This window comes from Labrus bergylta, chromosome 21 (assembly GCF_963930695.1).
Source record: "Labrus bergylta chromosome 21, fLabBer1.1, whole genome shotgun sequence".
In the NCBI taxonomy this organism is placed as follows: Eukaryota; Metazoa; Chordata; class Actinopteri; order Labriformes; family Labridae; genus Labrus; species Labrus bergylta.
Window position 1 is genome coordinate 3,674,724 of NC_089215.1, and position 24,991 is coordinate 3,699,714.

At 41.7% G+C, this 24,991-nt stretch overlaps 1 protein-coding gene across 1 annotated transcript; it reads right to left on the reverse strand.

The window, feature by feature from the left end:
• Positions 1–11,624: 11,624 nt before the first annotated feature.
• On the reverse strand, positions 11,625–19,613 carry sost (sclerostin). Its single transcript, XM_020644978.3, has 2 exons — positions 19,165–19,613; positions 11,625–14,790 (listed from the first exon to the last, which is right to left on the reverse strand). Exons 1-2 carry the CDS (start codon positions 19,430–19,432, stop codon positions 14,396–14,398), a joined length of 663 nt encoding a protein of 220 aa, XP_020500634.1. The 5' UTR covers positions 19,433–19,613; the 3' UTR covers positions 11,625–14,395.
• Positions 19,614–24,991: the final 5,378 nt, after the last annotated feature.

A 24,991-nucleotide genomic window follows, 5' to 3' on the forward strand; every position in this document is an offset into this window, starting at 1 on the left:
TAAGTGCAATGGTTCAAACCGTGTCCTTCCACTTACAGAAGATATTCCACAAAGAAAGTTCACTGACACTACACTCACATGTCATTGTTGAACATCTAACCTCTGGACATTTGAGCTGTCATAGCCGCCACTGTTAGCTAGCCACTGCTTGTTGATGGCTATGAGCTCTTGTTGACTTTTAGTGTCTTTATTGTAGAGTTATGACACCGGATAGAGTCGGAAACCAGAAATAGTGGGGAGGGACATGCAGGAAAGGAGCCACAGGTCTGCCCGCTTGGACGACTGAGGCCTCCATACGTGGGGCAAGCCCGTTACGCTTATCTGCGCCCCCAATATAGTGGATTTGACAACTAGGGACTACTGAATCATTTAATACTGACTGTGATGCTAGTGGTAGTGAATTACAGCACTTCTCTTTGATTTTCTACTGTGACTATCTTGATTTAGCTTGCTAATCGACAGTTAGCGTGTTAGCTTGCTAAATGATGAGAGAGTAAATCTATAATTGTTGACTAACAGAAACAGGGAGTAGTATTGGAAGCTTACATGACTTTCTTCATGTGGTTCTCGTGCACTGTCCATTTCCCCAGAGTTCAGCTCCGTCAGTCCTACTTGCTTTTGGTTATATTTGTGTATCAGTGTTTACCAAGTGGAACTTGTACCTTCACCCCCCTTCAGTTTATTAAAATAAGTTAATTAAATTATTTTTTTTAAAAAGCCATTATTGGGACTGTTTACTACAAGATTTTGGATGCAGGAATCTGCTCCCAATCAGGCCCAGCAAGTCCATGAGGGTAGGGACCAGTGCTGGGTTGGTAGGCTGCACTTTTGTTTTTTGCAAAAAACAATGGTGTTGGTTAGGGTTAAAGTCAGAGCTCTGTGCAGTTACAGCATCATCAGGCCTTTCCTGAAGATTTCCCTTAAATGCAACTGAATATCCTGTTCAAGAAAGAAAGAAAAAGAAAACAGTCCCAGAAGTACAGGTGTCTAAATGATTTTGACCAGTGTATTTATGGTTGCTGTGCTGGTTCTGGGTGGGCCATTGGTGTCTCAAAATGTGATTTGAGCCATTTCAGACCTGGAGTCTGGTCCCAAAGCATGATGGGGGTCTGGAGTGTTGCCTAGCACAAGGCTTTACAAGAGGGTCTGCATATTTGTGACTTTCAAGGACTAGACTGTATGGCAGTGGCTCTCCACTCTTAAATTTCCTTTTGCACAAAAACAAGTGCTGTTTATAACTTTGCACAGTGTACGATTACAAAACGCTGGGAGTTAATCAGGAAAGTATGAGTGGAAATGTAAATCGCACTGCACTTGCTTACGTGATTTTTCATTTAGTCTCAGTTCAACACTTACATAAGTGTTTCATCACCGTCCAGACTGACAGTCTGAACCAGACACACAACACATCATTCATACGGATGAGACTGGGGTCCGTACACAGCGTCTGCATGGGGTGATTAACTGTTGACACAATAGAAATCAGGTTTTATTTATTGGATGTATATCCGAACACGCTTTGTTCTTGCCAAGTTGCTGCAAAGTATGATAGATCATGTCATAAAAACCTCATCCTCAATGATGGAGCTATTTTTCAAGAAGGTGTTTGGCCTCACTGTCTGGTAGTCATCTTTCATTCGCCGTGTTGCAGTGTAATTCAAATTTGGTGGAAGAAAGCTCAATTTCTGTCTGCAATACAGAGCAGACAAATGCAAGTATCTGAAAGTGAACGAAACAATTTGGATTTCCTGTAAGGTGCTGCTTTGACATCTGGTGATTGAGGCGCCACACACAGTAGCCCAACACAGTTTTGTAATGCATTTAATTACTGATATCCCCTCCACGTTGCTTTTTTCTGCAAAAGAGCCCAAAGGCATCTGCTGTGTGAATTAACCCTCCCCATCTAGTCCGTTTCAGAGAGGGTAGAAACATACTGTCTCTCCAGGTTTCTTCCTGCTTGGTCTGATATGCTGACTAAGGGAGCAATATCCGCCTACTGTCATAATAATGTGAGCCCAACCAAGGCCTCTACAAGCTATCAGTGGAATTCAAGCATGTGTAAAACACTGGGAAGAACAGGAAAGTGAAAAGAGAAAGGCCTCTTCTGTTTTGTTTAAAAAAACAAAGACTTTAGAAAATGGAAAGCGCCATCATGATGTTACCCATTGGTTTTCAAAGAGCCCCTTTCGAGTCTCGAGTTTGGAAGTTTCCGGTCGCCATTTGGTGTTTTGCAGATTACCATGATAAGGCAAGAGTGTGGATATGCATTCTGGTTGACAGGTTCCGCTGTTAGCGTCCTCTCAATCGAACCTAATCCCTTAAGCAAACTCTGCATTTTCATTTTACTGTATTGAAGAAGACTTGAACCAATAAAATTCGACCAAAGGAGAATGAGGAAAATGTTTACTCAGGTCATAAAAAAAATACAAAACAAGGTTTGCAACCTCCAGTGTTGAAAAGTGAAGCCAATGGGTAAGTGGAAAAAGATAACGCAGTTCCTCCAGTGTCCTCTTGCAGTTGGCGGAAAAAGCCAAGGATTCTCCATTAGGTCGCACATTACAATGTCCGTTTTGCAGTAGAAATAAAAATGTTTACAGTGTGGTAAAAAAATGTGTTATAGTAGTTTCATTATGTTACCATTTGTCTATCGTATCTGTTTTTATAAAATTAAGGCTGAAAGTTATGCAGGAAGTTGCATAACAGCTGGCCGGCTGTGGTTCAGTGGTATAGTCGGTCGGCTCTTATCCAGAAGGTCAGGGTTTGGATCCCAAGCTCCTGTGTCTACATGTTCCATGTGACCTCTGGTAAGGCACTTAACCCCAAGTTGGTCCCACTGATTCATCTGCGGAGTGTGAATGGGTAGGTTACCCCAATTCCACCTCTTTGCGTATTACTAGATTGATTAAAAGTTAGATGGAGTCGGGCACAGGTGGGCTAGTGGTTAGTCTGTGCGCCCAATGTGCAGAGGCGTTATGGCACTTGAAGCGGGTTGACTTGGTTCAAATCGAACCTGTTGCTCCTTTCCCACATGTCATTCCTCAATCTCTCTCTCCATCTACTGTCCTGTCCTTCTAATAGAGTCATAAAAAGCCCAAAAATACATCTTTAAAAATAAAACTAATGCTAAACTTTAGCATTGTCTAGATGTCCGAAAACCAGGAGGTTATTTCACTTCATATATACAGTCTATGATTCAAACGATACGAGCAGATTACTTAAGAAGTTGTCAGAGGCTGTGGGAAAATAATCATCACGATCAACAGAAAGAAAGCAGTGGAGTGTCCCAGAGCTCCGTCCCAGGCTTCTTCTGATCTCGGTGAGAATTTGGAAAAGATGCAAAGGCATAATGTTTCGAATGGAAAGTTCTCAGCAGATAGACAGATGGTAGACCGTGCGTCATGAGTAGAGAGACACACACATTGTCAGAGAACTATATTATGAACAATTAGTCCTTCTGTCATAACAGTAATAATCCTGCCCACACCCCAGTATCGGACTACTCCGCTCTCACACCACAAGTTTCCCAGAGAAGACCAAAAGTGAAGGAAGCATTTGATATTGACGCCCAGCTATCAATTATGCTTCGGTTTATCCAATCATGAGCTAATTCCTTTCAGGAAAATAGAGTAATGGTTGAGTTATCTTCCCAGAATAATTCAATTTTCATCCAAATAAGCCAAAAAAGATCTACCGGGGGAATCATTTTTGAGCATATATAACCTACTTCCAGGGACCTTTTTTGGAGCCATGTGTCAGGACTTGGACATCCAATGAGGCCTTCAGTTTCCAGAGCATCTTTGACATCTGATAAGGGCTGCAGAGCTGAATTGATCCTGATCTTAAACTCTCCCTAAGCTGGGGAGATTGTGGAGATATCTGCCTGAGCCTCTCCTGGGTCTTGCACCCACGGCTACATGGATAGGAAGTAATTTCCTCTGCACTTGGAGCTGATTGCATTGAGCTGGTCCAAGGGGGTCAGAAAAAAAAAGCTTGAAAAAAAGTATCTGACGCCCGGTTAATCACCAGCAGGCCACAAAAATAAAAACAGCCTTTATGCGGGGGAAAAAAAATCTGAATGTACTTACCATTCACATCCGATACACATTACTTTAACGGTATTCTTTTGAGAAGAAGGTAAAAGATGCTGCAGCGGGATGCTACCACAGTGCCCTGATATAACCTCCTCAGCTGAGGAACGATGACATAAACATACAAACAAGCACAAAGGCACCGGACTGTCTGTGAAAGTAGCCATAAACCCCAAGGGGATACACTCCAGTTTGTTGTTCTGGGGAGGAGAATACACCACTGTTTACTTCCCCATCCTACTCAGTCTATTTTGCATTTCCACTGAACAGAGCGTGGTGTCTGTGGTTTTTCAAGATAGACTAAATACAATCCTGACCTCAGGGGAGGGCAACAACATTAGTTGAAGCAGCTGTGTTAATTTTTGGTTGTCGCATGTGGACTAAAGCGATATGCTTTCTGTTTCTTTTTAAAGTTACTCCTTTGTTTTCAGCTGTTTGCAGGATGAAGTAATGTATCTATTTATGACTGTGTCAGATTAATAACTCATATGCAGTCAGTGAAACTTTGCTTAAATACCATTTATATGTATATGTAGAATGTTATGACAATGTTTACATTAAAATATCTAAATTCATTAGCCATGATAAATCCATAATTTTATAGTTGTAACAGGATGGGTCTTGTCGAGGCGGCCGTCATGATTATCCGCCATGACACCCATCGGATGTTACGTCAAAGACCACTACACAAGGAAGCAGGTGCTGCTGTGATAAAAACGTCATGTAAAATTATACCTGGATACATCGTCTGTAAACATATTCTCTTCCTCAGGTCGGTTTCCCCTGCTTGTTTTTACTACGTTTGTCTTTACTGCGGAGTTCGGGGGGGGGGGATAGCAGAGAGAACTCCCATGATTCCCCACTGGCATCGTCATCTTTTGTTATTTGTCGTATTGTTTGAGAGCCCCCTGGTGACAGAATCTACTTATTCTATCTTTAATTTGCTTTGGCCATTTTTACATTTCAGGTTTAAGGCGGGACTTTTACACCTCTTCAACAATTTGAGCCATCATCAGGGAGAGGGAGTAACAGAGGCAACAAGGTGGCAAAAAGGCCGAGCCGACAGGACGGCAACAGAATGTGTCTGTGCATATCTGAGTGTGTGGATGTGAAGCTCCTTCTGTTTATTTACACACCACGCCTAGGCTGACCATAAGTCCCCATTTGACTGCATTCCTTTCTGTGTCCTGATTCCCCACAAATATCTATAAATCACTTATATGTCCCGCTTTTTAACAGTTCCTGTCCCGGTTTTAACGACTGTAAATACTTATGTAATAACAACTACAGTATATTCAAATGGTCAGTCTTCTCTGCGATGGTCTGGTTTGTTTATGTAGCTCATAAAGGCTCTTAATTCAAACTGTTCATATCCAGTTAAAAAAAAACTCCTTACAGTAGGACCAGTGTGCCGAGTTGTGATATAACGCTTCATAAATTAATCTAATTCAGTCAGAACAAAGTTGCTGTTGTCATCAGTCTGCTCCTGTCCAGAGAGCTTTGTCATGATCAAATTCATCTCTCTGCGCCAGAAAATTTATGAGTGGAAGATGAGGGAGGGACAGATCACCAGTCACAGTCTGGCTGGCACCACCACATTAATACAATCACAATCATTGTGGTTAGCAATGATGACATCAAGAAAACTGGTGGGATCCTACGTGCTTATTTCTGCAACGATCCCAAAATGCAAAGGGAGTTTTGTGTTTCTGACTGACTACTGCCTGTCATAAATCTGTTTCTCATGGGCTGAATAATCCCCCACTTGCCATGTCTACCACCCACACAAATATTTTTGCTGCTGTATAAAAATCAACTACAGCAATTTAATTGTTTCTGTGTGCTCCTAAAGGAGGCAAACTGTAGTCCCTCGACTTATTTTATTTTTCAGATGCCAGCTGCATTAACTGGTCTTATTGAAAACATGCTTTAGCTGGAGTTTGTTTTGGATGACTACCAGCTCTATGTGTGCAAGTTTCCATGTGACACTGAGTGCACAGATGTGTTTCCTTGACCGGTATTCTCACAAAGGAAAACTTAAACTTTCAAAAGGTACTGCCATATTCCAGGTTGGCAAATACACAGAGGGAATCTGGCATATTTTTATGATCGCTCTGATTGATAGTTGAAAATCAATTTAAAAATTTGAGGGCACTTTTGGAGCTTTTTATTACATAGGACAAAACCTTTAGCAGTTGAGGTGCTCGGGCACCAAAAACAGCTGTTTCACCTTGAAATATGGACAAAGGTCACTCCAGATTTTCACTGTCCACTGTCTCTTTCGGTGCTGATTTTTTGGGAAGGGATGACATAGTTCAGATTTTTCACATTTGTCACTTGCAAAGTTGAAATAAAGTAGTTCACCAGTCTAACAGCACTGAATATTCTGCACAGGTCTTTGTGTCAGTGTGTGTACAAAAGTGGCAGAAATTGTAACACCCGATTGCCACAGAATAAAGCACACCTAGAGTTTCTAAGCTGGTCAAGACCTGGGTGACCATGTTTGGAAAACGACCAGCAGGGAAGCAAAAAAGGTGTTTGTTGTAACGTTAAAACTCCTCATGAATTCTGTCCATAGTTATCGTCCGTCAAACATTGTGAAAAAACCATTGTGCTCATAAAAACAATGATATTAAAAAACCTTAATTTGAAGACTCTTTAGAGGCAGGATTTGTTGTTTGATTATCATCACTATATTGCCAAATTGGATTAACAGGCTGTCTTACGTCAGGAACATTTTCTCTGTTGTCAGGAGGAAACACTTTACTTTAATGAAGATTTTCACTTTCCCTGTTTTCAAGTTTACAACATTTCAATTGTATTCAGACAGTTTAATTGCTTCTGTGTGTGGAGGAATCGACCTTGACTATGACGGTTTAAAATTAAGTCGTCAGTTCCATTGACCTGCAGATAATTGCTAACTGACAGGTTTTGTAAACTCTTGTGATACTACACATGTTAGATTGGCCTTTATCAGCCAAAAAAACATAAACATACCACATAATCTACAGCGAGCATATTCCACATAGACTCTAAACACTTGAGCTGACTCTGGATTTTTGCAGTATTACCAAAGAAGATTCATACAGAACTCTTTTTTTTTTTCACTCCAAAGCCTAAATATATTTCAGTGAAAACATGGCAACAAATTTTTTTTTTCGCTGATGTTTCTGCAAGTCCATACGGTGATGATTAACCATGGAAATGTATTCTGTCTCCAGAACCTTGGGGCTTGCTGTGGTTGTTTAGAATTGTTTGTTGACAGCCCTGTTTCCTATCCTCTGCACCTCCTGTTGTCCCGAGCACATGTGGTTGGCTCGCCTCTCTTCATGCCTGGCCTCAGCTGAGAGACTGAGGCTTACATGGCTCAGTGGAACCTCCTGACCCATACGGCGCTACTGTCCATCTCTAGGAAAGTGGCACCAACTTCTACACATATAGTTAAAATTCAACATCAGCCCTCTTGGATTTATCCAGAATGGTGTATCAGAACATGAATTGAACGCTGAAAGCATATGGACAAAATCCTTGGTCTGGCATCTGGCCTGACCCCAGCTTCTCCCTTCCCTGCTGAGAATAACACTCATCTTGCAGGAAAAACGATCCACCTTCCAAAGCCTGCATTGTCTTAGGAACAAGAAATTAGTTGAACTTTTGCTTTCTGCGTTCCACATTCCTTCAGCCAGCCAGACGTCTCTTCTGGTTTCCATTTGTTTCAGGCTATTAGCGCTCTCTCCGCCTGATAAGGGAGTGGTCGGAAGAGCACAAACATCCGTCTCCGAGAACATCCGTCACTGTCCACATGTGTTTGACTCGAGCCATAATATCCACTCCTGGAAAAGATTGACTGCAAGGCCTGGAGGCCTGAAACTACAGAAGTGTACAAGCATTCTGACTTTATGTAATCCTTGACAAAAAGGTCTGAATATGTTCCATCACGATAAACGACTTGGACAAGCTGAGACATTGTTAAGGAACTCACTCTCGGAGGCAGCTGACCAGAAACACTTTAAAGACTTTTTTATAGAGGTTAGTTTTGGCGCGTGAATAAGAGTGCTTCACTCGCTATGAATGTCACCTCAAGTCAGTTTCCACTGGTGCTTTATGCAGTCAACAAAAGAGACTCGGCTGTTTACGTAAGACGAATACCTCTGGCACAAACATGCAGCAGTCGAGCATGTCTTTATACGCAGATGATAAACAAACTTTTATTTGACTGTCTCCTCTGCATTTGGCAGAACATCAGTTCAGTCTGTGCAGACAATGCCTGGGACGTTCAAGTGGCCCGACTTCAGGACAACTCTCTGGCTATGTGCTAACAATAAGTCTCACACTGCGTGAGGCTTGAAATAAGATATTTTACAATTCCATTATGATTTCAGAAGAAACAGATGTGTGAATTTGTGAGTGTAGCTTGACATTTATCCTACATAGATCCTGATGTTCAGTCAGCAGAGTTAAACTGAAGACGTGGCAGGTGTGAGACGAGGATGTTCTCAGTTGTTTGGACTTGTTGGGAGTTAGGGTTCGCTTTTTTTTTGCGCTGGCAATGCTCGTTTTCAATACAAAGCCAATGCAGTTTGGTGCCCTCGGCATCAGCAGTTTTTTTGTCTAGGTCAAAGGCCGGCAGATTCAGAACTCCTATACCAGTTTAGGTCTGATTGAGGTGTATACATGCAGGAGTAAATCGACCCCCAACCACACTGTGTTAGTGCAACTTTGAGAAATCTGGCCTAAAATCCATTTCAGTCAGACTCACATGTTTAAATGTATTTGAAAAGTCCAGTTTTTGTCTGACTTACACAAAAAAAAAAAAAGGCTTTTTTCTTTTTCATACCAATCGACGGTCTGTTCAACTGAATGAACACAGCTCTTCCTTTTGTGCAGTCATTTCCCATGTTTGGATAGAGGAAGCAGTTTTCATTTATCGTGCTAAGTATGTCACTTCTATAAATATTCCTTATAGAGGCCATGAGTCAACCTGGAACCATTTGTGAACTCATGGCGTTGTGTGTACCTAATCAAGTCTGGTTTCTTATACAGAGGACGGCTCCTTGGAGACTTCTGCACCTGGTATTCAAAACTCCGTTGATGACACAAGTGTCGCAGACTTGTAGCATTTGTTGGGAATAGATCATCCCTGACTTCTCGTGAACCGCGGTTTATTCCCCAGGTCTGCAGAGGTCACTTGCAGGTTGCTGTGTGCACACACAGTAACACGGGGCAGATGCTTTGTCAGCATCAATATATTTAGGTACGATTCACGTACACCGGGAAGTATGTGCTCATGACTTTCTTGGGAAACTTGTTTCCTTTCCTCATCGCCTGAGTCAAAGCATGGCATGTCTGTTCTCTTTTGGAAAACAGGACTTGAAAATGACATAATGACGGCACATTATGGATGATGAGGTGAAATGTAATATCTACTGTTCTTCATTGGCACGACAACGAGCAGCTTTCAGCCAAGGTTGCTACAGTGATCCTCTGTTTTGTGTTTACACTAACTTTATTTGGGCCTTTAAGGGAGCTCTTCTCCCTCTAATTAAAAACTACATTTGCAAATAAAACATTGCATAAACAACCCGTGTAGTCGGGTTTCATACTCAGCGCCTGGATTGCGTAACTCCTGTTTTGCCAGCGCGTCCAAAGCTGCAGTGAGGTCTTGATAGTGCTGCTGGCAAGTGAGCGCTCAAGATATGACAGGCATCCACTGAGCTCTGAAATAAAGCAAAGGAGGATTCATTTTGAACTCTCAAACTCGCTGTGTATGGAGCCTGAAGCCATGAGGGGAGGAGAGGCTCAGAGGAATGAATGATGGCTGTGGCTCATATCCACCATCCTAAACGGAGAATCTGGTGGTTTAAAATCATAATCCTGTCATTTTCTTCCATCTAAATCAATAAACTCCCCATGAATAAACAAGGCCAACACTTAACCCCCCACTGGATCTAGCACTTGTAAGCACTCCATAAACAAACTGTAAAACACAGTATTATGTGATCATATGCTGATTTAATGACATTTTAGCTGTTTATTAAAGCAATGTTTTGCCAACAGTTCTGACTTATCTAATTATCCATATCATGCATGAATTATTTCATCACAAATAAATACTTTTTTACTTTAAATCTCAAGAAAATCATGCAAACAACTCGTTTTTTCAGTGGGCATACAGTAGTGCACCATTAATAAAGACTGTGAGCATCAATGCTATTTAAAATTACAGTTTAATTTAACTATTAAAGATAGAATCTAAAACAGGCCCAATAGAAATAAGTTTGCCTGAAGTCTTTAATGCACATTGGAATAAAGAGATGTTTTTTTTGTTTTTTAGTTACATAAATGTACAAAAATAACCAAGAAAAAGACAAATTATATATATTTCTTTGTCAATAAGTAGTCAATCTGTATGGCTTTTCAGATCATAAAAGGATGGAGAAGTTATTTCTGAGGCACTCGTCTTTTTTTACCACCCACTATTTTGAATTTAAGATGCAATGTCTTAAAAAGGATCTACACAGAGATACAGATGTAAAAGTGAAATGGGATTGTTGGCAATGGTTTCGCTACCTGTTGTTTTGGGAATGGAACTTCAACTTAATATTTCAAAAGAGCCTCAAAATATCTGTGTCCTTCATTGGACCCCATTTATGCATATTTTCACTCCATATCAAACTCTACAGCTACAGCAGTTTGGTCGGTCTGTGACCTTGAGCTTAACAAATATGACAATCGAGGTACAACTCTAGATTCAGTTTTGAAATGGCAGGGCTCTGCAGACAAGTGAAAATAAAGCTGCCAACTAAGAGATGCCTTGATCGCCAACCCGAGGCAGACAAAAGGTGTTTACACATAATGCACTTCAGTGTATGTCCCTCACAGTGTGAAGTTTTCCCTGTTTGATGGGGGAGGGTGATCTCGAGATTGGAGACATGACACAAGAAAGACGCAATGAGAAAACCAAGATGACAGAGTCTGACACTATGATGACATTTTGTTTGCCTTCATATCAATGCGACTTGTTATTGGACGTATTGATAGTATCAACAAATGAGTGGAAAAGATCATACTTGCAAGCAGAAAAGGCTATGAAGCAGCTTCTTTTTGTGCATGAAGACTGCACCAATTAACATCTTCAGCCCTGCCAACTCACTAGTGGTGAATTTGCCTGACTATTTCCTGCCGTGTTCACACATTACCTAATCCTGACCACAGGTAGGGTGGGGCTGGTAGGAAAAAAAATCCTGGTAAAGTCGAGGGTGAAATATGTGGCCATTTGCTTTCATACCTGCAGGTTACCCCAAAAATTTCAGGAAATTTTCAGGATTTGTGTGAGTGTGTGTAAATTCCAGTGCTTGCTCTTCATTCAGGATGACGAACCTAAAGAAACGACGCCAAAGGAGCACCAAAGGTTTCACATTTTGAAGCCACAGTGCACCGACTTAGTCGCCATGGGAATGGACGTGCATGAAAGGGTTCATTTATTACAGCTGCTTAAACATGTGGCGTTCACAAAATAATAACAGAAAGGCGAGCTCTTTCAAATATATCTTCCTTTACTTTATTCATGTACTGTACAGTATTTCATTTCTCTATCACACTATATGACAATAATGGCTATCATTTACTACAAAAGGTTGCATAAATAATTTAAATGTGGAAATAAAAAATAAATATGCAGTTCATTCTTTATAACAGTCCTTCTTTGTGTCTGTAGGAAACAAGCCCCTCCGTCCCCCCTCGCTGCCTGCTTCTCTGCAACGCCGTGTCATGTGAGGGCACGGCTGCAGAAGACCTCGCAGGTATGATATGTACAATCACAAGATGCATCACAGCTCTCCGCTTACACGACAAAAAAAAAAAAAAAAAACCCTTCCAGTTTCTTTTTCAGACAATACAATCGGATAAAAAAGAAGCAAACATTGTCGGAACAGTTGAGAGAACCAAAATCAGGAAGCAATATGAGCGGAAAGACACAGGAGCGCTGACAATTTGTGGAAAAAACATTGTGAATATTCTTCATGAAACACAGTCTCAACTGAGTCCTTTCTGAGGAAGGAGGTTGTGTCGTCTGCGTATCGTCACGTCCTCTTCCTGCTGGATTTGTATCAGTCAACACAACGATAGAAAACTCAATTATTGTTTTCATTTCGGTTATTTCTGGCCCTATTTGTCCTGTTGGAGTTATTTACAGAATGTGAGCAGAGAGTGGAGGTGGATTGAATCCTGCAGGATGGATTTTTTTTATTTTTTCTTGGCCGTGGACCGTCGATCGCTGCTCTATTTGGCTCCTCGCAGAAGAAATTCCGGTGTAGGCGTCCTGGAGAATGCTCTGCCCTTAGGTAACAAGACAACCACGCACAATTTTTTTGATACCTCCTACACACATGTGCACTTTCTGGAGTGCGATTTCAGAGAACAAGAGCTAACTTTGTCGAGCAAAATGGCTTTTTATGAGTCAACTAACACACGACTGGTTTCATTTAGTAATTAACAGAAGTCTCTGGACTGCCAAGCAGAGGTGAGAAGTCACCAAGTACAAACAATTTATACTGATTATACTTTATACTTGAACAGACATATCTTTACTTTCTACTACTTACATTTTCACCTTTACTGTATTTAATGGCAAGTTTTGACTTATTTTGGCACAATGGGGGCCAACCAAACATCAAGACCCATGAGCTCAAAATGCATGGGGGAAATAACCCATAAGAAGATTCCTTGGTACAGTGAGCATGGGCATATAAGGCGTGAGATGAAACATAGGGGAGAGGGAAACTTCACCACAGGGAACATCAGAGAAGATTTAGAGCCTCAAGACGTTAGCCATCCGACTGATTTGTCCATTGGGGTGGAGTTAAAACAACATGGAGGAATTTGGTTTGTAGCCCCGTCGTGTATTGACACAACCAGCTCGGCATCAAACTTCTTCCTCTGTCTCTTTTTCTCTTCTTAGCTTCCTACTGTCACTGTCTTAGATCTCTTAGCCTCCGCCATTGAATCAAACCGTACGAAGACGGGCTAACTGACTGCTTTGAAGCTGATGGCTGGTACTTAAACTTGTGCCCTAAAGCCGTATTAGAGCTGCGGCCGGCTGACAAAGTTACATAGTGCTGATAACAGGTGACTATGGCGCTCTGTGGAAATTGGACCGACACCATTCTCCTTGTTGAAAGTAATTGTACTATTAGATCGACTGTTTTAAGGTGGAAAAGTTACATATTGCTGCTTTATTATTATTTATTATTCTCAGTTTAGAGTTCCTTTTCCTGAAGTCAGAATGATTTAAGTTTAATTGTCTTTCAAATATAACGCGAGGTTCAATTTGGTTTGCCAAGAAATGTCCTATAGAGAAACTTTTCAAAGTCTAAACTTTTTTGCTTATCAAAATAGTCTAACCAGTACTCCCACTCTTGCTGGAATCCATTTAATACCCATATCTGTACTTCTACTTGCACAAAGAATCTGTGTCCTGCTGCCACCTCTGCTGCTCAGCGACCAGATGGCGTTAGCGCTGACTAAATTGCCTCCTCCCCTCTTACCTCCTGACTCTCTATCTACTCGTTGGAAAGTTGCTACTGTAACTGTCTTAAATTGTGCATCATGGAGGTTGCTGTAGGGTTTCTCTTGATGAGTGAAAACTTTAGTGGGCTGTCACGAGCACTGCCTTGGACCACCACACAAGCCAGGACTCTCAAACCTGTCAACATCCCCCCCCCCCCCACCACCATTAGAGTCCCCAGAGGTTTCAGCATATCCTCCACCATGTGGCCAGAAGGAGACGGATTACAACCACTTTGGAGCGCAGATAAAACCTTTTCAGCTCTCAACAATGCTGTGTAGTTCTGCTTCCGCTGGATGTTTACACAGATGGGTTTGATATTTCAAAAATGACTTCTCATTATGCCTGTTTTAAATATGTTAGAGTAGACGATAAAACCCAGGATCGGGGGGGGGGTTGGGGGGATCAGATGTTCATATTATCCGACTTGTTGCTACAACTCTTGGCCGGTCCAAGCTGCGGCGAGCCCTGGCATCCACTCTTTTTGTCATGCAAATAAGCAAAGTTCACCAATGTGCCGACAAATGGCTGAAAAATAAAGACTGATGACTTACACCAGCCCAGCAGTTAGCTTATGAATCTGCTCTCTTTGAAATTTCTCTTACACCTCCTCCCTATTCGAAGGAGACGTGTTGGTCGGTGTGTCGTGTGCGTGTGTGTGTGTGCGTGTGTGTGTGTGTGTGTGTGTGTGAGAGAGTGTGCTTTAGTGTCAGTCCTTGTCCTCGGATGCAAGAGAGAAGCATTAGTACGAGTTCCCAATCAAAGGAGAGTTGTTCTTGCTCCGACTCAGCTTTCTGTTGCGCGGCCTCTTCGGGACCTCCTTGGCCTCCGATTGGTTATGGTGAGGCCTGAAGCGTTTGCACTTGCAGGAGGTGACCACGCGGATTTTATAAGTCCGAGTGTTCCCGTTGGGACAGTGCAGCTGGACCCTCCGTGTCCGGGAGTGAGCCGGGATGCAGCGGTATTCCGACGCGTTGTTCCTCCACCACTTGCCGCGGGCGATGGAGTTGGGCATGAGGTGCGAGGGCATGCACTGACCCGAGCACACCAGCTCCTTGACGGGCTTGGCGCTGCGGCAGGATCCGTCGGTGATGTAGCGGGTGGAACGCAGCTCCCTGCAGCTCAGCTCCGAGGCACCTGGGTGGAAGAGCAGGATATCACAGTTACAGTCGTGGCTGCGGCCCAAAACAAACACTTTGATGTGCCGCATGCTGGAAGAGACATTCTGCAGGTTAACCGCTTCAAGACCGCAGCTGCGTCTAAGTTCAAGTTTGACATAATTCCTCTCTTTCTCTTTATGTTGACGTCACCTGATGTATTAGGAATGTAAGAGACAAACAACATGAGCCAGATAAAAACACACCCTGAAGCAATCTGCTCAAATTCTGACATGCCATTGGGGGAAAATTGCACCAGAAAATACACTTTGAAAATAACTAAACACATTGCAACATTTTTTTTAAATTTAGGTAACTTCAGAGTTTCTGAAATGTAATTGTAGTTAATGTTGTGATCAATAACCAGCAAAACACAAATGCACCTGAAAGATGAACTTTAATAAACTGAGATGAATAATGTAATTCAGAAATGTAAAGGCAGGCTGAAGTTTGAGATCAGTCAGCTTCGAGATTCTGTGTTTGATTCATGGTGTGATTATCTGCCATCTATGAAATCCAGCTGCACCAATCAGCTGATAGAATATATTAAACATTGTGAAGACAAAAATTGCATCCAAAATTGAGCTTTAATAGTTCAACAATATCTTAATAATTTCTGCATCTAAGTGTAGATTAATATCAGTTTAAAGAAGGGTGGTCAGCATTAACTATCAGGATTAATTAAGGTCTGAAATTAATACATCTTTTTTAAGTTATTTTTTGGGGCCCTTTTGCCTTTAAGGCAGGGAGGACAGCTGAAGAGAGAGAGCGACAGGAGAGAGTGGGGGATGACAAACAGCAAAGGGACGAGGTTGGATTCAAACCGACAGCCGCTGCGACACGGACTATTGCCTCTGTACATGGGGCGAGCGACATAACCGCTCAGGCTGTGGGATCTCCCTTGCATTCTTTTTTTATGCGATTAGTTGCATGCTATTTTGTCCCTTAAGGTGCTCCGTGGAGTAAACCAGTGTCTCCTCGTAGTAAAGTAATATCCACCTTAAGACACCAAACATTTCACTTTTTTTTACCTTTCCTTTGAGCTGCTCTAATTTAGTTTTTCTTTTTTCCATGACTCAGTTAATGGCGTTACCTTCAGTCTAACAGAAGGTTCTTATTTTGTTTCAAAATAAAAGCTGGGTTGAATTAAAACAGCAAGTAAAGTTCTCTCAGCTGAAAAGCCTAAAAAATATATGTTTTAAAATTCTAAATGGAGTTTCTAACATGCGATTAAAATGTGATTAATCGCGATTAACGATTGAAATTAAGAAATTATTTGAGATTAAAAATTGTAATCATGTGACCGCCCAGTTTAGAGATATCGAGCTTTCAGCAATCAGCTGATACAGAAGCATTTCTGACACATAATGAAACAGTCAAGTGCAGCGCAATTTCTCCATCGAAGTTCAGACCGAAACTTGGATTCAAGTTATTATTTTATTCCCCAGTGTGACCATTAAAAGAAGAAAGTGCTCGGAAGTAAATCAGCCTGAATTTATTTTGAAATTAATGAAATAAGAAGCAGATATTCTGCGTTTCCGTATGGGCAGCTCAGAGTTTGTGAATCTGACTCTTGGTGTAAAACTGACACATCATGAGGACAAACTGCGCCCTAAAATGAGCTTTTTATGAGCTCAGCTTATCGCAACAATTTCTGCATTTATTAAAGACTTAAGGTCAGATCAGAGTTTCTGAATGTGATCCATGGGGCGATCATTAAGTCGATGACGGGACTCTATTTAGAAAATCCAGCTGGCAGCAATCAGCTGATAGAAAATCCAGACCAGAGGGCCATTAAACAGCTCAATCAAACCTAATGGAGGTTTTTTTTTTTTTTGTGCTGGGAGAGAAAAACTGGCATCGAGCGTTTTGGCCCTCAGGAAACGTATGTGGTGACGGAGGAGTAAAGAGCTGTCTGGTTATTTTAAGGCAGCGCTGCAACTGTACGACTCTCAACACACTGGACACGGGCCAGACTGATTTAAGACAACACACACTCCAGCCTGTAATCCCATGTTTCAGCCACAGCTTTTAAACAGCCGTACGCATGACTTATTGTGCTGTGTGTGTGTGTGTGTGTGTGTGTGTGTGCGCATGTGTTTCTTTTTTTTTTTTTTTACAAGCAGTGTGTAAAAAAGAAGGCAAAAAGGAACTGTCGGTTAAGAAATGATACACTCAGAGAGGGATCTGTTTTCCTCTGTGGCTTTCTTTGCAAAAAAGGGCTGAACAAAGGATTTATGTGAGGTGACTTCCTTTTTTTTTTTTTTCTCCTCATGAGAACCTGATCTGGTGTTATTCTGTGGCCGCCGCTAAAGGGACCACAGGAGTACACAAAGCCTGCAGCACGCACTGGGCAGCACTTTTTTTTTTTTTCTTGCACCGTACAAAGTCAGCAGGGTGTCTTGTTCAGTGAGCGCGTCTGAGTTTGTTGTTATCCCGTCTCAATCGCAACATTTCTTGTTCTCTTTCCACTGCTGTCAGCCTGAAAACAATCTGAGCTAATGATGATGCCCCCCCCCCCCCCCCCCCCCCCCCCGGCAGAAAGAGATGAGTCCTGGGAGAGGACGGGAGGTGGTTTAAGTCTCTGCTGTGACCCCACAGGGACCTTGATAAACCACCCAAGGATGAAACTTGAGCGATGGATGAGGAAAATAATCCAGAAGATTTTGTGTGAAACTCAACACATGTGCTTTCTTATCCCTGTGAAAACAAGGGGAAGATATTTTCCAGCCCTTTTTTTGCGACTAATGAGAATCAAGACGCTATCGTCTGTCCTTTTATGTAGTTGTTAATGGGCGTTATTTGATTTAAAAACAAACAAGTGTGAGGCTCTTTAAGGGCTGTGACGACACATTTGCATGAGAAAAAGATGACAGAGAATCTTCTCATGTGATGTTGTAATCGTGTTAAAAGTGTGGACGTGTTGCCTCAGAAGACAGAAATCACTCCCGCTAACACATCTTCATTTCCTAATTCCCCCCCTAATCATCTGCTGTTCTCCCCTAATCTAATCAATCATCTCCTCCTCTTAATCCCCTCTTTGTGTGTCCCTGATCAAACGCGGGCTAAACTGTGAGAATCTCGCACCACCCATCTCGAGTCCATGAGAGCGAGCCGTGAGATTATCCTGCATGTGTACTCCTCAATCAGAACCTTTTAGTGTCCACAGGTGGGAATCATTCAGGAAGGCAGTGTTGCATTTAAAAAGCAATTTCCAACAAAACCCCCCGAAAGTCGTCCAAACTCTGAGACATGTTGTTGCAATCAAATAGTTATAACCTAAGTAGAGCTTGACTAATAGTATAAAGACAGGAGGAAAAGACAATGTGAAAAAAAGAGAAGAAGAAGCCGTGATGGCTCTCCGATTGCTCCGCTTCACAATGTGGAAGGGGGAAGAAACCACAAGAATGCGCGTCTGCGGCGTCGCTCTCATCACACTCGGCTCTGGCAGCGGACGAGAAAAGCAAACATGTCTTCACACTCTCAATAGAGAGAGAGAGAGAGAGAGAGAGAGAGACGCTTTAATCAAAGAGTCAATGAGAATACAGCTCAATTAGAGGACAGGTTGTGTATTTAAAAGACTCATTTCTGAAGAATTTGAAGAGTCTAGATCAGGAGATGTTTCAAATGTTTGAAAGCTGGGTCAAGTCCTAAGAACCAAAAATGCATTATATTTTTATAATAGGCTTATTTTTCATATTTATCTGTTAATTTTAAGTCTTAAATGTGGATTTTTTTACATCATGTTTGGACTCAGCAGCACAATTTAAGCGCGCAAACACTCAACGCTCCCTCAAACATGAATTTTATCTGAGAAATAAGCAAATATTTCCAATAAAATCAGACTTTTAATTTGAAAAATTCTCTCTTTACATGAATAAACGTAGCATTTTTGAGCCCTTGTATTTAAATGAAAGCCTCTAATGCATGATCCTACACTCTTGTGTTCACGTTCATGTTCACAAAGGGCTTCATAAACCTATCAAAACTGATAAATATACACGCAGGCTAATTAAAGCAGTGGTTCAGGACCCACCACCGACTCCTGCATGAAAAATCGCGACCCAAATTTCAGATATTTTTTTAGTCAATCAGATTAGGACTCAATTTGTCTTCCAGGCACACCTTTGAGACCCACTGAAAATGGCTCTGCGTCCCACTTTTGGGTCCCGACCCCACCGGTTGAGAACCACTGAATTAAAGAACACTTTTAATGCTAGTTTCCACATGTTGACTCAAAAGGCCTTTAAAGTAAATAAACATATTTCATGTTGATTTCTACCTAATTTAAATATTCACTATTTCATAATTTGTTTTTTTTTTAATTCAGAGCACATGAAACTTTGTGACTTACTGTATGAGACAGAGTTCCCCGTCCTGCCGCCGTTCTTCGCCCTGTTGTTCATACTGTTGCCGTTGTTGTTGCTGTTGTTGTTGTTGTTGTTATTGTTGTTGTTCGCCTGTAGTATCGGTGTCCCCGTATTCTCCGTGAACTCCGGTAAAATCTCCGTGCCGTCGTTCTTGAGTACCCTCCATCCCTTGGCGGCGGCGCAGCATCCCTGCAGCAGCAGCAGCAGCAGCAGCGCGGAGCTGGAGACGAGGAGAGCCGGAGACACCTGCATGCTGACTGACTGACTGACTGACTGACTCACTGACTGACTGCGAGGTGAGGAGACACGAGAGCGAAAGAGCCGGGAGAGAGAGAGAAAGGCGAGAGAGAGGGGGTGAGAGAGAAAGGGAGAGAGAGAGAGATGCCCGTGGGGAGAAGTTGCTAAGATCCAGTCACAGTGAGAGAGGCGCACGCTGTATTTAAGCTTCACGCAGGTTTTCGTCATGCTGACAATTAAGAGATTACACAAAGTGGGAGGGGTCGAACCTGGGCTGAAGATTCATTGAGAAACTTTAAGGGGGGGGGGGGGATTTGAGTGGGTGATTAAGGATGGGTGAGAATAGGAGTAAAAAAGGAGGGTGGACGACAGGGAGAAGAGAAGAACAAAATAAGAGATATAGAAAGTATAGGTAGGGAGAAGGGAGAAAGAGAGGATAAGTGGGATACAATGAGGTTGATTGATGACAGGAGACAGGGTTAAGGAGAAGGAAGTGGAGAAAGACAAGAGAGAAAGGAGGGAGACGAGGGAAATAGAGAGATTTGGGTGGAAAGAGATGAAGCAGCAGTAGGAGGAAGAGAAGGAGGGAGAGAGAGAAGAGGAGAAGAGAAGAAAATAGAGGAGAGGGAGTAGGAAATAAAAGTCAAAGAGAGGAAGCAGGAGGTGAGGTGATAAAACAGAAGTAAGGGGAGAGGAGGCGAGGGAAGATGGTAGCAGAGAAGGGATCAAAAGAGGGGCGAGAGGAAGAAAGTACAGATAAGGAATGGGCAGCTGATCGACACAACTGTCAGTGATTGTTGTTTTAATTAGAATTAAGTGAACACAAGTATCTTTTCCTCCTTCAAGTCCACCACAGTGTGACCGGTCTGAAAAGAATTCAGGCTTTTTTTTTTTTTCAGGTGGTTTATTTTGGAATCATCTCGAGTTCACAGCATGCAGAATTAAAGATGTTTCACCTCACACTCCTTCTTAGATGCTTTATTTATCCCATTTGAAAGAAGGCTTTACATAATTAATTAATCACTTTAATATCTTTTATTATAACGGCTCTCAGGCATTAAACTCAATTCTATGTAAAAAACTTAAACAATCCCAGCATCTGTCTTTCCCCAGATTTAAAGAAATCCTCCTCCCTTTAAGAACTCTTTCATCCAGTCTGCAATAAGACACACTTCAGCACCATATTGTCATTTAAATTAATCTTGTTTTTTTACATACAATATTCTATATCCTCATATCTGGTTTGAATAAAAATAATATGAACTGCACTCTCTCTAAAGTTCTTGGCATCCCTCATGCCCCGCTCTGATTTGATGAGTGCTGACAGCTGGAGACTCTTTCATTCAAACACTGCCCTCTTGAGGACTTGTAAAGTGGAGGAAGAAGATGAAGAGGACAAGATGGTTATTAAAGAGAGGTTGTTTTTTTATAAATTTATTTCCTCCTTAGTTCTTTGGGTGAGGCGGAGGCATGTTGAAAGGATGGCTTGAATGATGAGAACAAAGGGGACAATCACAGTTTTTAAAAACATCTTGTACCCGTTTATTTGAGGCAAAGTGCTGCCTCTATAATCATCCACGTGCTCCTCTTTATGGGCCATCTACTTTTATAGAATGATAGAAGCCTAAAATCAGGGTTTGTAGAGTTGTAAACAACCGCTGGTTCAGACATCCTGCAGGATAACACTGAATGTAAGATATTGGAAGATGAGGCTTGAAAATATGGTTGGTAAATGAACATCAATCTCTTCTGAAGAACACATGACAACGGAGCATTTTAACGTGGTGGAAGTTCTACAATTCTGCATTTAGCAGACATTTTATCCAAAGCGACGTACATCAGAGAGAAATAAAGCCGTGTTTCCACCAAGCAGTCCGGTTTGGTTCAGTACGGTTTGGTACCTCTAAATCCACAGGATATTTAAACATGATGCGTTTTGTGTTTGTTCTTTATTACTGCTGTAGCACAGGAAGTGAAGATTCTTTCGACCAATCAACGGACTGCAGTGTGTCTGACTCCAACCTTTAGGGTCGTATCGGTATGCTTGGCACCCCAACATAAGGGTAGCAAAAAAGTAGGATGGTGAGGATCAGTTATTTTGGTACTCTTCTTAACTGTTGACAGTTGAAACACCAATACATGTACCGAATGAGGCGGACCACTTTGTGGAAACAGGGCAATCCTAAAATCATCTTTATCAGACAAAACCATCGTCATCATCATCACTATCATCATTGATAATATCTTTAAAGGCTTTATATGTGATTTTTCACACTTAAATATAATAGAAATCAAGTATATCCTCTGAAAATAACTCTGAGTCATGACTGTCTACAATGGGTGTAACACCCGAGTCCCACTGTCTGTGATGTTTTCAGAGTTTTCAGAGTCCTATCTTCACTTTGTTTACATCGCCGGGACGGCCGGCTGACTCCTCCCCTCGTGTATAAAAGTTGTTTAATTGAGGGACTAGAGAAAAGAAGAATAACATACTGTACTCACTGCTTAACTGTGTTTCTAGATCACGCTCATTTCAGGTAAATTTACATGCAGTGTGAAGATACCAGCATAATAAAGATCGCTAGCATTAGCATGCTAACACAACAATGCAGCGCGAGTTGTTTTGGTTTCATGCTGGTGCTCAAGGGCGACATCTGCTGGATCAAAAAATCGCATATAAAGCCTTTAAGGTCGTAGGTGTTCATGAGATAACCCTTTCTCCCAGATAGATGGGATGTATATCTTAAGGTCGTTAGCTTGATTAAGTACAAAACTTTAAACCATCATGCTTAGTTGTTTTTTTTTTGTCGTGTGAGTCAATAAAATCGTTCTCCAGCTTGTTCACTATGAAGTTTGTGGGTTTTGATGGAGCTGTTGATTAAGAATCCTGAAGTCCAACATTTTTCTACAAGTCTTGATCTTAAAGTAACTGGAGCAGACATCTTTGTCTTCCTATTGTGCGTTCGCCTGCAGCTCTCTGAGGTTGTGCCAGATTTTTTTTTTTAAAGTGACAGATGGATGGTCCCTGTGTCTGCACAACACAAAGCCAGCTCTGATTACAGCCTTCCCTCACGACTTAGCGACCAATGTCAGTCTCAGTCTCAATTTAGACCTCTCTTGGTTTTCCTTTGCGAGAGTCTTCGGGCCCCCGCACAGTGTTTTCTATCATGATAACAGCACAATGAGGCCTAAATAACAATCAGATGCTCGCCAGATTGAAAGACAGCCTCCAGTGCTGCAGAGGAACGGAGGAGTGTAATTTTTATGGAAATAGAGACAAACAGTGTTCTCAGTCCATAAACAAGCCGCCCGGGCTCCTTGTGCGTCGTGTTTGTTATTGCGATCCATCGTAAATGTGCGTTAACTGCATAATCACGCAGGTTGGAAACAAATTCCTTATTTTTTCCAACACAATTACACACCAATAAAGTAAATATGGAGATACTGTTACTGTGTGAAACTCTGCCGCAGTGTTCTAACTCCTAGTGTGAGAGGTTGAATTATTCATCATGTGTCCGCTACAATTATGCAGAGTGGAATCAACTTTAGTTTTCTGGAGTTCCAATTTCCCTCCCTGGAGAGACGTAACAGTCCAATCTTTATAAAAGTGACTCAGAGCGAACAAGTTTAGGTTTTTTTTGGTTGTCTGGACTGTCAAAATGACAACATCTTCATATTTGGTAAGAAACAATGACTTTCCCTCGTCCCATTGGGACTGAGGAAGCCTTGGTGTGGACTTTATTTTCTTACAGAGTTGTTCTCACAGAGAGCAAATGGAGGACGGTCACATACTGCTGAAGTCTGCATTCATGATCTGATTTAAATAATCTGACCCTGTTTACTGTTAAGAATTCAATTCATTTTAATTCAATAAAAAGGGTCTTTTCAGGAAACCTCAAGATTTACTTCTAAGCTTTTATGTTGTAGAGAGAGGACAGGTGATAGTCAGATATGAGGGAGAGAGAGAGTGGGGAATGACATGCAGGACACAAGCCACAGGTCGGATTTGAACCCAGGCCGCCCACTTTGAGGACTAAACCCTCTGTACATTGGGAGCGCGCCCTAACCTCTCGGCAACCGTTGCGCCTGAAACCTCTTTTTAACAAGGTTTAAAAAAATGTTAAATTTGAGCTTCAATAAACTCAGGTATTATTGTTAAGATATCACAAACAGGGGTGCAGGTTTAGCTCAGCAGGTAGAGCAGGCGCCTCATGTATGGGACCATACAGTCCTCTTTGCACTGGTCGCAGGTTCGACTCCCAATCCTAAAGCTGTTTAGTGCAAGTCATTCCGCACTCTCTCTCTCTCCTTGATTCACATCCCTCTCCTCTCTATCTGTCCTGACCTGAATAAAAAGCCAAAAAATAAGTATTTATAAAATATCACAAACAATGCCAAAAGAAAATTTAATGTTCTGCACTTTGTTTTTCATTACTATTTTATATTTTTAGAGAAATTTATCAAAAAAAAAAAAAAATACTTGAAAAAGGTCTCTTTCCATCTAGGGATCACTTCGTTGAAGGACGTTTAATCAAACTTCAAATCAGAAATAAAAAAATAGAAAAATGATGGAAAAACCAAGAAGAACAAGAGTGCACTGCTTGTGACACGATGAATAAAAGTGAACAGCACTGATAGTAATAAGAAAGGCTGATATGGAATATTTATGGTCATAAGCACTCAGATGCATTTGAAATAAAGATTGTATCATGTTTACATTTAAAGGAGCTGCACATCTGGATGCACTTTGCTCCGTTTGAATCAACAGACAGTATTGAAATCTGTTTCCTCTCATGGGAGCAGATCCTCAGCAATTAAAGGTTAATTAAACATCCTTACTCTTTTAATGCGACAGAAGTGACATTTTCTTTGCGCTGTTTCTTGTGCAGAACCACAAAAAATTGTGTTCCTGTGCTTAAATTTCATGATGCATACATGTGTAAAGAATCTAAAAAAAAAAAAAACATCTTTGAGTACAAAGAGAGCTGTAATGATGATCAATGGCTGTGCATTGACCCCGGACATATCTGAAAGTGTTTCATTATTGACAGTGGCTCTGCTCTGCATCACTTTGTGTATCTCTGCAGAGAGCAGCAGAGCTAACTGTCTGCACGTGTTGCATCAGCTCAGACAACTGATTCATCACGTGTTCGTCCGTACAAACACACCACGCTCCCCAAACCATATCAGTGCAGCATAATGAAAATAATTTATCACTATAGCAGCTGAACAACAGTGCCAGAGAATTAAGTAACACGGGATTAAACAGAGCTTTGAGAGCTGATGCTGAAGATTGCGAAACAGATATTAGCTCAGTGATTTGTATTTTCCTTAACCTGACTTGTAACTCTTGAGTACAACTTTGTTTGTCTGCTGGCGGCAATGACGGCTTTCTGCAGAGGAGCAGGAGGTCACTGGGAGGTGGCTGAGCTCAAGCCGAGACATGATAAGCCTTGAAGTCCAGAGTGGGATTCTTCTTCCACTCTGATCTTTTATGTGGTTTCCAAGCGGGAAAACAGCGGAGTTAACCCGGGCCTGCTATAAATCAGACTCCAGCCGTTTCCATTGTTTGTC

Coding starts and splice junctions, on each gene's coding strand:
- sost (XM_020644978.3), bottom strand. CDS start 19,432: ATGCAGGTGTCTCCGGCTCTCCTCGTCTCCAGCTCCGCGCTGCTGCTG. Junction 14,791..19,164: donor GGGGAACTCTGTCTCATACA/GTAAGTCACAAA, acceptor TCTTCCACCCAG/GTGCCTCGGAGCTGAGCTGC.